The sequence below is a fragment of the Schistocerca gregaria genome, chromosome 2 (assembly GCF_023897955.1).
Source record: "Schistocerca gregaria isolate iqSchGreg1 chromosome 2, iqSchGreg1.2, whole genome shotgun sequence".
NCBI lineage: Eukaryota > Metazoa > Arthropoda > Insecta > Orthoptera > Acrididae > Schistocerca > Schistocerca gregaria.
Window position 1 is genome coordinate 259,552,434 of NC_064921.1, and position 15,833 is coordinate 259,568,266.

A 15,833-nucleotide genomic window follows, 5' to 3' on the forward strand; every position below is an offset into this window, starting at 1 on the left:
TATTGATTTAATACTCTCAAGTTCCTCCCATAACAAATGTGCAAATGGGTAAGTCGTTCCCTCTAGTGTTGTGGTGAAACTAACAATGCTTGCACATATGTCACTTAAAAATTTGCATTGCAGGATGACTATATCTGAGGCAGCTACATTTTTTAAGTGATCCAGAATGAGCTCAATGGCAGCATTTTTGTTTTGCAGTGATCTGAAAAATTTGATGATAGCTTTTAAGTATGTGTCAAAGTACTTCAGTGCATGGAATCAAGAATTCCAGCTCGTGATTATCGGGTCGGGAAAAAGGTTTTTTGGCAGGTGAGGATATTTTTCTTGGAGAAACTGAAGGTAGGCGCTTCTCATTTTGCGAGAGTGCAGGAATGCCATTTTGACTTTACTCACAATAAAATTTAGCTACTTGAGTTCTTTCATAAAGACATCACCGACTAAGTTCATTTTGTGGGCCCAGCACTTGAAATTTATTAAATGGTCTCCAATCAGTACTTGAAGTGCCTCAAAACAACATCCCATGTATGCAGCAGAGTCGGATACTAAACCCACAACATTTTCATATTTAATCCTGTAGTCTTTTAGGGTATCCACTATGGCCTGGGCACAAGTACTTCTGTTAGCAACATCTAAAAAGTTGCATGAAGCCAGATACAGTTTCTGTTCGGAAGTTGAGGTCATTGTCCGAAATAAAACCGCAAGTATGTACCTTCCATTTTTGTCACTCATTTCACACAAACCTAATGTAAACACACAACTGATTTTGAAGCATATAAGATTGTGAGGTTACGTCGTATATTTAAAAATGTGGATGGAGAGACATTTTGTGCAGTTCAGGAGAAGTAGGAAATTAGACAGAGCATGAAATTGTCTACTTCTACTTTTTAATTGAAGAGTAACAGCCATTGTGGTAACTAGAACACCTGATATCCAGACATCTTTTGTGTAAATCGGTTGAGCAAAATCACTAAAACAAGGAAATAAAATTTTAATTTTAATGAATTTCACTGACATTGGCAATTTTTAATAAATTTCGCTGAAATGCGTTGATGTCACATTTTATCGCACATTTATAGCACGAATTTCACGTAGCTCTACTTATGGTACTTCTTATTTCACTAGAAGTTTGATACAGGAAGCCCACAGACTGTCTGATGGTCGCATGATCCCCACTTGGACCGGTTCATCAGTAGCGTTTTTTGTGATCTGTAGATCTACTGAACAGAAGCGGCATGTTTTATGATGGTTGGACAGAATTGTCATTACAATGTGCTGCATTGTACTATTTTTAACCACACACCTGAATGGAGTGCTAGGGAGTGGGAGGTGGGCATGGCACTGGTTGTGGGTGCCATATGGCACTGCCATCGTCAGCTCTCATACAAGTTCAGTACATTTCAGGTGGCATAGATTACGGCGCCTTCTGTGCCAAGCATGAGACATTTGAGAGTATTGTGTTAATGGCATGGTGATGATCGATTCCCATGAACAGATGATTTACAGGCACTGGTTCAGCAGCATTTGATATCATGGTGAGCTGCAGGTCCATCAGCAGGATGACAAGCCATAGAGTCCATGGAGCTGTGTTGCATAATAGGTTAGTATCAATGTTGGCTCATAGCTGGCACCAGTATTGTTAAGGTTTGTTGAGTTGTGGATGCCGGTCATACAGTGCCTCATAAAATTATTTAAAAAAAATGAGAAAGTCAGAGTAGTAAGAACATTTTAGCAGTGTCCTGTTTGTTCATCTGTGATAGTGGAAAGATGATTAGATCTGCCTGTTTGGCCAGATAACAGAGGATGTTTACATATTTTTTAATGTTGTTGAAGATTCCAAATGACTCAAAAAGACTTTCAGCCATGGCAAACCACTGTGTTGGGTGGTCTTTATTGAATGGTGGCAGTTTGGGGTAATTAACATTCTTTGGAGGTGAAGATTGTGGGACACAGGTATGGTAGTTCAGTGTGGGTGGTGATTTCGCCTTCAGTGTGGCTTTACAATATGTGGCTATCCAAGGTCATGTCACATGAAATGCATGGGAGGCATGAGCGTGTTGGGAATGTTATGCAGAAAGGTTTGAGCTCTTGTAGAACTGACTGTTGGACAGATGACTTGTGTGCTCTGGTTAGCATTTGTTGCATGGGATAAGGTGGTTGCCAGTCAGTAAAACTGATGCATAACTGGTTCCAGAGAAGTGTAATTGAGATGCTCATATTTAGAATGTGACGCAGTAGATACAGATGGAAAAGAATCAGCAGTTGCACCATGTTACGATAGGCACTGACTTGTTAAATTGTTTGTGGAGGCAAGGTCCAGTTTGAGCTGTTGTGCAACTGTTGCATAGTTTAGCCCTGCTGACGATAGTCCATAATACACAGCTAATTGGATGAGAACTGGATGCAACTTGTTATAATCCAAGCAGAGCATGCTATTTGTGGTTGGTAAGACACTAGCACAAGAATTGTGTTGGATAGTATTCTGATTTGTTGCACTGTCCAATGAACATTATCCAGGGCACTATGTAATAGGCAAACAGCATGTGGTAAGATGGCTGCCAATTGTTTGTTCAGCACATCGGACCATGTTGGTACGGAGTTTGGATGCTCATATCCAACACACAGTGCAGAAGATGTGAAGGCGCAAGTTTCACATTTGATGTACGCTGTGGAATAAACTGATTTGAAGAACAGTCTGTTGGTGTGTTGCCCTCGAACTATAATAAGAGACCATTGTTGTGAGTCATTGTTGAAATTGTTCACTGCCCATGTGATCACTGTAGAGATTAACAACACTCTCACTTCCAGCTGTATAATCAGCACAAAAATGACATTGTTCTTTATGCACTGTACTCAGGTTTCTGATGTAATCAGCACTGATTCGGTGGTTGCTGTAGATTGTGTTGGTCACCTTGTTATCAAGGGATCTGACTGAATATCATTGAACAGCAAAATGACACACATTCAGAGGGAAACATGGTGTCACCAATGTGGAAGTAAACTAGTAAGCTATACTAGAACCACTACTGAATCATGTACGATATGGTGTTACATGAAACAATGGAAATTCCACGTTGCAACTCAATGAGTCACCTTTATGATGAGTAGCAATCTATCACGTTATGGTTATACATGAATTGTTTCATTGCATAGAGAGAATTTACAGAGCTTCCTCACCGTTACATCAAGAATGCACTGTTAATCTCTGCTTTTTCTCCCCCAAAGATTCTCTCTCTTGGATGTCAGAGAGTTTTCAAGTTCTCAAAGCTCTTGTTGTTCCCACAAGAGTAGGTGTATCTGTGCTTCTTCACTGCCATGACCACAAGAACTCTTTCTGTTACATTCCTTTGGACATGGCTAAGACCAGTCTCATTACACTTTTGGCTTCACTGGATGACTACTTTGGATGAAGTCACTGAAATTTCCATAATTTCAATAAGTCTCTTAACAACTAATCCTGCACCATTTGTAGCCTCATTAGCATTAAGGTCACTTATGGGCTCAGTTCAAGCAATTTCTTAAAAAAACTTTTAATGTGAGGATCTTGCTACAAGGTCCAAAAGGACATAACTCAGTCAATTTCTTCCCCAGGCATTTCATGAAATTAGTGTTACCTAGATTCCATAAATACAACCATGCACAAAAACTGCTTGCAGATAAGATTTGAGAAAATCATTTTTTTGTTAATATTTTGTCAAGATTTCTTTCTGGTAGATACAAAACTACCCTCATAAAAACAATAAGGCCTCCTCTAGTTGTGGGCACAATATCAAAACAATGAGTCTATACTTTTGTAAATTATGACAATATGCATGTCTGTAAGTTCTTAATCAAATGTATAGATGGCAGATAAGTAGTCTTCACACCTATGTTTAAGAAAAGTAAGAACAACAAATCTCTCTTAAAAGGTACATTCTCTGCCCATGTTGTAGATGTACATTTACTTGATGACAGACTATCTTTTACTTCAGTCATGAATGTTTTGATCCAGCACCATGTTTTATTTTCCTATTATGTATCTTTGGCCTCATGTTGTGAGTGACATCCCCAAAATAAGTTTTTACTTTTTTTCCTCTCTATTGTCACATTAAGATGCCTCTGAAAGCTAAACTTCCTGTCTAGTGGCCATTTGTTCTTTACCTACCAGTACATAGATTGCTTGATTGTACACTGCTAGAATAAAAATACTACACCTTTTCCAATTCACTCAGTATTTATTGTTGCAAAATGCATATGGAGTATATGAAATGGTTACATTTATAGATCAATAGTTCAAGTGGTTCTGAGGTACCAGGTATTGACCTATGCTAAAACACCCATATTAGTACATGGTGTAGACTCTATGGGCACTAATGCAACCACTGACTCTGGTATCCAGTCAGTCATGTAGATGAAGAATACTGTATTGGAATACATTATGCCATGCCTGCTTGACCTGTTCATGTAGTTGTGTATGAGCTACTTGGTTGATGAGTCACAGGAGTCACTCCTTGTCCCATCATATCCCACACATGTTTGATTGGAGACATGTCTGAAAATCATGTTGACAGAGAAAGTTTCTGCACGTTTTTTCAGAGAATGTTGAGTTTCATGGGTAGTCTGTGGGTGACCATTATCATGTTGGAGCAACACATCACCTTCCTGTTGCAAGAATGGCAAAAGAACAGATCTAACAACATTCTACTCATACTGAGCCCAGGTTAGCATTCCCTCCAGATACACTAAAGGTGAACCAGAGTCATAGCTTATCACACTGCAGCCTGTAAGCCTGGGATGGAGCCATTGTGTCTTAGAGTAATTTACTCTATGAGACAGCGTTCACAGGATCAATGTTGTATGCACAAATGAGTATTGCATGCATGCAAGCAGAATCTGCTTTCATTGCTGAACACCATGGCACTCCATTCTGTTATCCTCTTGATCCTCTGATGGCACCAGTAGAACCATGCATGCCAATGCTGTGGCCTGAGTGGAAGCAAGGCTAGAGATACGGGTCTCCTTAGTCCCACTGCTCACAAGCCCTCTTATCCATGTTGTGGTAGTGGTACAATCTGCCATTACTTCCTTCACAGTACAATGGTCTTGGCGGGTGTCTGTTGTGTGTGGACATCCACAAACTCATCTATGGGTGTGAGAGTGTACAAGTGACTACTGGTACCAGCATCACTGCACAATTGACACAACACGTCCAACTTAAGTAGCATTCTCCAAAAGGACCATGCCATCTCTCAGAAGGCCACAATTTGACTCCTGTCAAATTCACTCACTTGCCCATACAAAGCACGTGTGCATTTCCATGACATGGTTGCATGTTTGCTTCACATGTTTGCATCATACTGAGCCTTCTGCCTGTGAACATTCCCTACCCCAGGGTAGACACAGATTGCACTGTTACAGCTATGCCACCTGTTGGTGGATGATGCTGAAACCATTATCAGTACATCTGCTAATGCCAAGTGCCATATGCTGCTATCAGATCAAAACTGATGTTGTCTTTCCAGGCTTGCTAATTTTATTTTCTGTCAGTATATTTCTATCTTAAGTTTACAAAATGCCAATGTGACAATAACATGTTTTTAGCTTTTTTTTCTGTTAGTTACTGTCCAAATGAATACATTACCAATATTGCAGGGCCTGGTATGCGCTGGTTAACAACTGATACAGAACGCACTGCACCACCAGCTGTAATACATCCAGGCTTGCTGCAGTCTTCTTCTACATCTGGGCAGTCTCCACATTGTATGCTCATTGTTGTGAATAAGCCAACAGTAAAATTGTAGTGACATATCATAGGATCTTCATTTTCTTTGCATTCTCTGTAACAGGGATGTGCTGTTCCACCTACAGTAAAAGAAAATATGATAACTAACAATTGAAGAAAAAGCATTGAAACAAAAATCTAGCTAAACACATTTTGTGTGCAGCTGTAACTGGAAAATTAAATTTATTGAACTGTCTTTCATATGTTAAATGAAGGTTGTTACTCGCAGATTTATAATTTTTCAGGTCCATTGACACTAATGGTTTCAGAAAAGGCAAATCTACACAAACAGCTCTCTTCAGTTTCCTAAGTTTGTTTACAAAGCTATTGAGGACAAGGAACTGATATGTGGGTTGTTTTTTGACTTTTATAAAGTGTTTGATCTTATAAATCATAATCTACTGCTGTTAAAACTGTATAATTATGGTGTCCATGGTATTTCCTATGAGTGGTTCAAGTCATTTTTAACTAATAGGAAACAAAGAGTACAAATTTATCAGGATCGAAATGTGCACCATTCTGAATATAAAAGAGTTAATTATGGGGTGCCCCAGGGCTTTGTATTGGGACCATTGTTATTCTTGATTTTTATTAATGACCTACCACAACAGTTTTCAACAGCTGATGATACCAGCTTCATTATAAAAGGGAAGAATGATTATGAGATGCACCAAAAATTGGAAAAACAGCAGAAGTGGCAGAAAAATGGTTTAAAGATAGCTGTTAGTTGTCAATCACAAGAAAACTGTATGGATTAACTTCAACCATATAAGGAACAAAAACAGGACCAATGTAAAATTCACATTATCAAATAGCCAAATTTAGCAAAAGAATCACATAAAACTTTTAGTATTCTGGGTGTATGAGCATCTAAGATGGGAAAAACATGTAGAAATGCTTAACAAAAAATTAAGTAAGTACTGTCACATATTAAGAGTGCTTAAAGATTGCTGCAATACTGAAACAGTAGTGCTTATTATGCATTAGTCTACTGAAGTATGGTATAGTATTCTGGGGAAATATCCCTTTTTCAAAGGAGTCTTTTATGCTCCAATAGAAAGCTGTAAGATCAATAAGTGACGTTGCTTACAGAGCACCATGTAGAGGTTTCTTTAAGGAATTAAAAATCATTACCTTACCATCTATATTTATATTTGAAAGCATTTGTTCATCAAAAACCACCAAGTTTCAACATTGAACAGTGAGATCCTCAATTATCAAACAAGGAACAGGGATGACTATCATAGGGACGTGCACAGAAAATCAATATATCAGGATAGTGCTGTTTACAAACCAAAAATTCTGTACAGTGCATTGCCAGATAGCATCAAAAAAAAAAAAACCAAGTATTAATACGTAAAAAGGAACTTAAAAATTTACTAATAAACAGCAGCTTCTACAACATTAATCAATACTTGGAATTTTGTTCAAATCTGTAGGTCTGCTTCATAACTCTCTAAACAAAAATTCATAATTACCAACCATTCCTAGATAAAACCAAACTTCTTTCATCCACGTATTTATCTAATTATGCACCTAGCATTTCTGCCATATGTTGCTATGCCTAGTTAACTAAAGTACTTGTATTTAACAGTTTTAGTAAAATCAGCCAAGGGGTTTTGCTAGCTTTTATTCTTTCAGTATGTTCATTTATAATTTTATAATCAAATTAAAAAGAATAATGTTTTTGTTATAAAGATGTGATGATACCAATGATAAGATTTTGTACATGATTTAAATATGTAATATTTTATACTGTTCTGTACTTTGATAAGTCAAATATCATGAATGTGATAATACAGACACTAAATAAATAAATAAAATAAAATAAATATGCTGCCCAACATAATAGAATGGGTGATGTGACTTCATTTGAAATGAAATCATGTATTGCATATTTTTACTTAGTGGTTATATTGAAGTACCAAGGCAGAATATGTACTAGGAAACAACAGTAGACTCCCATAATAATCTTGTTGCTGGGGTTCCTTCCCACAGTAGATTCAGATTCATCATGTCAAAGTTTGGAGCAAAATAACTGATGATGGTCAAAGTAGAAAAGATATAAAATGTAGACTGGCAATGGCAAGGAAAGCACTTCTGAAGAAGAGAAATTTGTTAACATTGAGTATATTTAAGTGTCAGGAAGTCATTTCTGAAAGTATTTGTATGGAGTGTAGCCATGTATGGAAGTGAAACATGGACAATAAATAATTTGGACAAGAAGAAGATAGAAGCTTTTGAAATATGGTGCTACAGAAGAATGCTGAAGATTAGATGGGTAGATCACATAACTAATGAGGAAGTATTGAACAGAATTGGGGAGAAGAGGAGTTTGTGGCACAACTTGACAAGAAGAAAGGACCGGTTGGTAGGACATGTTCTGAGGCATCAAGGGATCACCAATTTAGTATTGGAGGGCAGTGTGGAGGGTAAAAATTGTAGAGGGAGACCAAGAGATGAATACACTAAGCAGATTCAGAAGGATGTAGGTTGCATTAGGTACTGGGAGATGAAGAAGCTTGCACAGGATAGAGTAGCATGGAGAGCTGCATCAAACCAGTGTCAGCACACAAATTCAGAAAAATGCACCATGTGGAAAAAAGAAGAAAATGCTGTAGAATCAATGAACCAATGGTGCTTTACTTCAATAAACATGAGTGAAAGAAGTTCATTAGAAATAAACAACATGGCATGACTAAAAAATATGGAATGGAACTACAACGGCTGGAGACATTGTGTGGATGGATTCTAATCAAGGTTCGAGCACTACTCTACCAGAGAACTACAAACACTAGAGCTTAGGAAAAAGTGTCATTCTTCAGATTGCCCCATACTCCCCTAATGGACAGTAAGAAGATACTTGAAAGTAAAGTTCTATGTAGTGACTTCGCAGAAAATTGTAAGAAATTTTGGTCTTATGTCAAAGCGGTAGGTGGATCAAAACAAAATGTCCAGACACTCTGTAACCCAAATGGTACTGAAACAGAGGATGACAGACTAAAGGCCAAAATACTAAATGTCTTTTTCCAAAGCTGTTTCACAGACGAAGACTGAATTGTAGTTCCTTCTCTAGATTGTCGCACAGATGACAAAATGGTAGATATCAAAATAGATGACAGAGGGATAGAAAAACAATTAAAATTACTCAAAAGGGGAAAGGCTGATGGGATACGAGTTTGATTTTACACAGAGTACGTGAAGGAACTTGCTGGCTTCTTGCAGCGGTGTACCATAGGTCTCTAGAAGAGTGTAGCGTTCCAAAGGATTGGAAAAGGGCACAGTTCATCCCCATTTTCAAGAAGGGATGTCGAACAGATGTGCAGAACTATAGACCTATATCTCTAACGCCGATCAGTTGTAGAATTTTGGAACACATATTATGTTAGAGTATAATGACTTTTCTTGAGACTAGAAATCTACTCTGTGGGAATCAGCATGGGTTTTGAAAAAGACGATTGTGTGGAACCCAGCTCGTGCTATTCATCCACAAGACTCAGAGGGCCATAGACACGGCTTCCCAGGTAGATGCCATGTTTCTTGACTTCCACAAGGCGTTTGATACAGTTCCCCACAGTCATTTAATGAACAAAGTAAGAGCATATGAACTATCAGACCTATTGTGTGATTGGATTGAAGAGTTCCTAGATAACAGAACACAGCATGTCATTCTCAATGGAGAGAAGTCTTCCGAAGTAAGAGTGATTTCAGGTGTGCCACAGGCGAGTGTTGTAGGACCGTTGGTATTCTCAATATAGATAAATGACCTTGCGGATAACATCGGAAGTTCACTGAGGCTTTTTGCTGTAGTATATTGAGAGGTTGTACCAATGGAAAATTGTACTGTAATGCAGGAGGATCTGCAGCGAATTGACACATGGTGCAGGGAATGGCAATTGAATCTCAATGTAGACAATTGTAATGTGCTGTGATTACATAGAAAGAAAGATCCCTTATCATTTAGCTACAATATAGCAGGTCAGCAACTGGAAGCAGTTAATCCCATAAATTATCTGGGAGTAGGCATTAGGAGTGATTTAAAATGGAATGATCATATAAAGTTGATCGTCGGTAAAGCAGATGCGAGACTGAGATTCGTTGGAAGGATCCTAAGGAAATGCAATCCAAAAACAAAGGAAGTAGGTTACAGTACACTTGTTCGCCCACTGCTTGAATATTGCTCAGCAGTGTGGGATCCGTACCAGATAGGGTTGATGGAAGAGATAGAGAAGATCCAACGAAGAGCAGCGCGCTTCATTACAGGATCATTTAGCAATCGCAAAAGCGTTACGAAGACAAAAGATAAACTCCAGTGGAAGACTCTGCAGGAGAGATGCTCAGTAGCTCAGTACGGGCTTTTGTCAAAGTTTCGAGAAAGTACCTTCACCGAGGAGTCAAGCAGTATATTGCTCTCTCCTACGTATATCTCATGAAGAGACCATGAGGATAAAATCAGAGAGATTAGAGCCCACACAGAGGCATACTGACAATCTTTCTTTCCGCGAACAATACGAGACTGGAATAGAAGGGATAACTGATAGAGGTACTCAAAGTACCCTCTGCTACACACTGTCAGGTGGCTTGCGGAGTATGGATGTAGATGTAGATGTGGAAGAAACCCCCTTGGAAAACCACTGATTTCAGAAGTGACATGTCTACCAACATAGCAGCTGCAAGACGGAATGACAATAGTGCGGTGACAAAAGCTTCGAACTCTACACCTGTAAAGCCACTATGCACACTAATCATTTTGTCAGACTGAAAAGAAAAGCATAGCTAGCAAACAACTTCAAATGACGCATCTTTAAACTGAAACATAGGCAGAGTTGGTTGGGATAATCGAAACATAAGTCACTGCACGACATCCATCAGAGGGAAAAAATGGTACTTCAACTTGATAGTGCATTGCATTGATGCAGTTGAACAAAACGCATGGCAATTTCAAAGACATGAAGGTAATGGGAAACTGGATCATATCGAATTTTGTTGCTATATTGTAACTTCCATCCTGGAAATAAATGCCCAAAGCCAAATGAAACAAACTGACTTCAGGCCTGCCATATAGAAACCGTGACAAGGTGTGTAAAACGCAGTGCTAGTTGGCATGTAATGTGTTTCATGACCTGTCCTACAAAGTGACTTTTTAAACATACATTTGATCTACTGTCAACTGCAATCAACTTTCACACATCATATATTTCATTGTGTTTGTCATAAACAACATAATTATAATCTGTGGTAAACTTACACTTATATAAATGACATCCTACATACATAACACCCTGTTAATCATATAATAATTAGTCTTTAAGCATGAAACTACTTCTGACAGTTACATGATGCCCGAGTAACACATTTCTGTAAGAAATACACAATTCTTTACAAGAAATTAATTCAGTCTCATCTGGGCTAAAACTGCAAGACTAGGAAGGATATCAGATAATAAAATTTATTTATTGTATATGTAAACATAGTAGGAAGAATATCTGATTAAATCTGTCAGTGGTCTGGGGGTGAAATGTAACATGTCTATCCTATGGGATAATGTATATAAAAAAATAAAAGTGCTGTAACTTACCAAATGAGAAAGCGTTGGTATGTTGATAGAGACAATAAAAAACACACAAACACTAGCTCTACAATTTTGCTTCCACAATTTTTTCTCAAAGTTCAGGGCTTTATTGTGAAAAACTTACAAAAAAAATTATGATTCATAGTACTGCCCATCACTGGCCACTACATTCTGTCATCTTTTGGATAGCATACGAATCCCATGGCAGACGAACTGGGCGTCTTCTGCGGGGATCCATGAATCAATTCAATTTTGCACTTGCTGATATGATTGGAAGTGCTGAACAGCCAGACTGTATAATACTGATCAAAAAAGGTGGTAATCGGAGAGAGCAACATATGGGTAATGTGGGGGGAAGATAGGACTTCTCATTTCAACTTTTCCATGTATATTTTGACAGGTTTTGCGACATGGGGCCCAGCACTGACCTGCTGGAAAATTACCTTTCAAGTCTTTTGCTGCATTGTGGCCATGTGTGTTTCAGTACTGGGCATGAACACATCATTTGCTTTCGATAATGATGTCATGTGACTGTCTTCGTCTGTTGCAGTAGTTACGAAAACTTTCTGTCTTCCTCCACCTTGCCAGTCTTTGACATCAAAATGGCTCTGAGAACTATGGGACTCAACTGCTGTGGTCATCAGTCCCCTAGAACTTAGACCTACTTAAACCTAACTAACCTAAGGACATCGCACACATCCATGCCCGAGGCAGGATTTGAACCTGCGACTGTAGCAGTCGCACGGTTCCGGACTGCGTGCCTAGATCCGCGAGATCACCACGGCCGGCTTGACATCAAAATCACCATTCTTAAGGCATTGAAAACATTGTCTGCATGTTCTTTCACTACTAGTTCCCTCACCATTGGTCCTACCCAGCATTTTAAGAGGCACAGTTGCAGATTTATTCATATTAAAGCAGAAAATTAAAACTTCCTGCAAATGGTGAGAAATGTGTACGTAAGTTGGCGTACTTAATTGAGTATAACCTTATGATGCAATCACAAATCAACCAATATTTTTACGGCATTATCTTTACAGATGCCTAAGCTTATTGTGTTACACCTATGACCAACCACCTAGACCCCACTTGCCGCTACTGCCATCTATAACAAAATGGCGGAAGCAATGTTGTAGACCTAATAGTTTAAGGGTTTTGCCTCCAGTGCCATAGAATTCAGTTTTACAGAAGTGGTGTGTGCTCTACACAGTCAGAAGCTTTACTTAGATAACAAAAAGTGGCTTGAGAAAAGCCTGTATCCTCAAATGCTTGATGTATGTATTTGACTACAGAGTCTATAGTATAAACTATTTGACAAATTTTTCCTAAAACTGTACTGTGATTCACTAATTATTCCTAGATTTTCAAAGTAAACATATAATTGTTGGAAAATTACACATTCCAGTACTTCAGAAAAACCAGGACAACATAAATTGGCCTGTAACTTGAAGATGAGTCAGTATCTCCTTTTCTGTGTACTGGAACTACACTAGACACTTGTATCTCATCAGGAAAATATCCCTCAACAATGTACTTTTTTATACAACATGTTAAGGGATACACAATACAATCTATTACTTTCTTTGATATGTTAAAAGATGTGTCATATATATCTACACTGTTTGATGTTTTTAGATGTTTTACTATTCTAAGAGACTAAGAACAGTAAAATGGCTAAAACCTCCAGACAGTATAGATATATGTGAGATATCCTGCAAAATGCTAAAGAAAGTAATAGATTGTGTTGTGTATCCCTTAACATACTGAATTTAGGGAGAAAACAGGAAACAATCTGTTATTTAGTCAGAGTTTTATACAAATGTTCAGCGTGAACCAGGTTGTGGAGAACCAAGGTGTGGATCAGTTGATCCATTTTTCCACTTGTTTGGTTCATCTTGAAGAATTTATCCAGTTATGCTCACCGTCTGAAGCTCAGCAAAGAACAATGATAAAAAATTATATTTAAATGTGTTATTTACTTAGTCTTACTCCAAACTATGAATTGTTCAGTAGGTTGCACATAGAATTTAAGTAAAGAATTTGTAGCTTTATTATTTTTCTGGCTCCAGTTACTCATAATTCACTTTTGTTTACAAAATTCATGAGTTTTGCCCTCTTGGTGCAAATTTTAGTCCCAGTTACACTATTTAACAAAAGTCAGAAAGCCACTTCATAGCACTGAATATTGTACTTAATCTGAGTATTGGTGAATATAATCCAAGTTGTCAAACCGGGTTCTAAAAGATGAGCATGGATTTCTCTGACTTCTACAGTGCAGTTACAAGCAAATGGAGATCAATCAGTAGTGGAGAATGGGAGATGTTCTGTTGTGTGTCTCTGCACTAACAGACCTACCAACAATAATTTTTCATTATTTAATAGCTTTTATTCAGAGGGATCTTGGAATGTTATATTATAATTCTACAGGCAACCAGCTACACCTAGTGAAGCAAAGTCTACTGTACCCAAATACTATCTCATGTCTTTGTTGTAACAGGCATGATCAAAAAATAGAAAGTGTCTGCTAATGGCACATATGGTTTAAAGCAAAAATGTGTATAGTGAACATACATGTCTGCTACCCATCTTACCCCACTTACAAGAGAGAAATAAAACATGAAAGAAAAGTTAACACTGTCACCCCAATGTTAATTTATTTCAGTTCAGGTGAGTTTCTCAACCCACTCCTTTCACAAGTACTGATCAGAAGCAGGGCATTGAAGCTTGGCTTAGCAATGCAGTTACAGGAATTTGATAAAATAACACATACTTATATGTGTATTACATATTATTCCTAGACATTAACACATTATATTCCTCCAGACTTGAGATGTCTGTATGATGAACACTCAACAAGTATTTTACTGATGCATTTTACTCAGATTTATGAAGAATCAAACAGCAACACAGTCAACAGTATTGTGCTGCCATGATAACTAGTCTTTTGCTGCACAGAATGCTGGAGACAGAGAAAGAGAACGAAAATGCTCACGATTGTTGAGTGGGTGGGAGCTGTGGCGAAATTACTTCCCTCCATATACCTGTACATTCTCAGCCAACAACACAATCACGCCATACAGATCAGATGGATTTAATGAAAGTGCATTACAGAGATGTTCATGTTGAAATGTGGTGCTTATTTGTAGTAATGGCTATGAAGTGAATTATTGGAGGCTCTCATAACCCAGGTACTCAATAAGTGGAAGAGAGATGACTTTTGAACACCTATTTAAAATTTGGGCTGACAGTGTGTAACAACACCGTTAGAACGCATAGGTCGGCATTGTTCCAACAATGATGACTTCCAAGTTCTACAGACCACCATTAATAAGAGGAAGGGACCAAGTTACTGATGGCAGCAATGTTTAAGCTATTTTCATAAAGGATATAAACTGGAAGAAATACGTGACATTATCGGTAATCATGTGTACTCGACTTTCGTAGTGTCAGCTGGTTACGAAATAAACACCATTAAATTAGTGTCATCAAAATGCTGGAAAAAATGTCATGTTATTAATAGTTTTTCACAGAGCACTTCCTGTGGAATACCAGTATTCCACAGAACATAGTTTGGAAAACCCTGCTGTCAACCTCTGATTTGCATTACAGAACTTTCTTTTACTTACACCATCAATCATACTAATGATGATGGAAAAAGGAAAGATCCAATTCATCATTCTGACCATACTTTGTCACTTTTCCACCACAGCCTCTTTTTGCTTCACATATCATATTGGAGGATTTCAAGACATTTGAATGTTAATGTGTGTACTGGGCTAGAATCAATGTAGCAGTAGAGCATGCTATCCAGTCTTGTCATGCTTGTGCCCAAAATCACTCGCTACTGGAGCAATATTTCTCACCTTGACCTATATCTCAGCAACTATGGATGAGAATTAACATAGATTATATGGACCCTGTTCAAATAGAAATGTGGTTGCTCATGATCAATGTGCTCTGCAATTTTTCATATGCAGCATCACTTCTATACAGCACTTCAGCATCTAATGTCACTACCCTATCTAAATACCTTTCAGAATTAATAATTATATGTTAATAATGTAGTGGATAAATGTAATGGTACAAAACAACATTTCTAACAGCACATGCCAATGATGAAGGAGGCAATTTAAGGAATACACTTCGATATTTTGGTTTGGTAGTTAGAGTCTTTGTAAAATGAAATGATACTAAATACTCATACTTTTGTTGATTGTGCCAATTAAAAATACTCAGTTTTCACCATTTCATTCCCAAGTAAGAAAGTCCAAGCCAACAATCAAAAACTGACTAATAATTTTTCCATTGCTTCTGCCACTGACATATTTATATTTTCACAACAATTTATTTGTTACAATATCATCATACTGGATTATATTGCATACAGACAGTTTCATAAGAGCTTTCTTGTCATAAATTATTTATTATTTTCATCTTAATTCATTACTTTATAAAGATTAATTTTACTGACCTAGATGCCACAAATATTTTTCTCTTCTACAG

General features: G+C 37.7%; 1 protein-coding gene across 1 annotated transcript in view; it reads right to left on the reverse strand.

Moving 5' to 3' along the window:
* LOC126336824 (uncharacterized) overlaps window positions 1–15,833 on the reverse strand; it is a 194,775-nt gene that overhangs the window by 157,636 nt on the left and 21,306 nt on the right. The window contains exon 3 of the mRNA XM_050000885.1: window positions 5,618–5,838. Within this exon, the coding sequence (XP_049856842.1) occupies window positions 5,618–5,838 (221 nt within the window). The remainder of the gene's footprint in view (window positions 1–5,617; window positions 5,839–15,833) is intronic.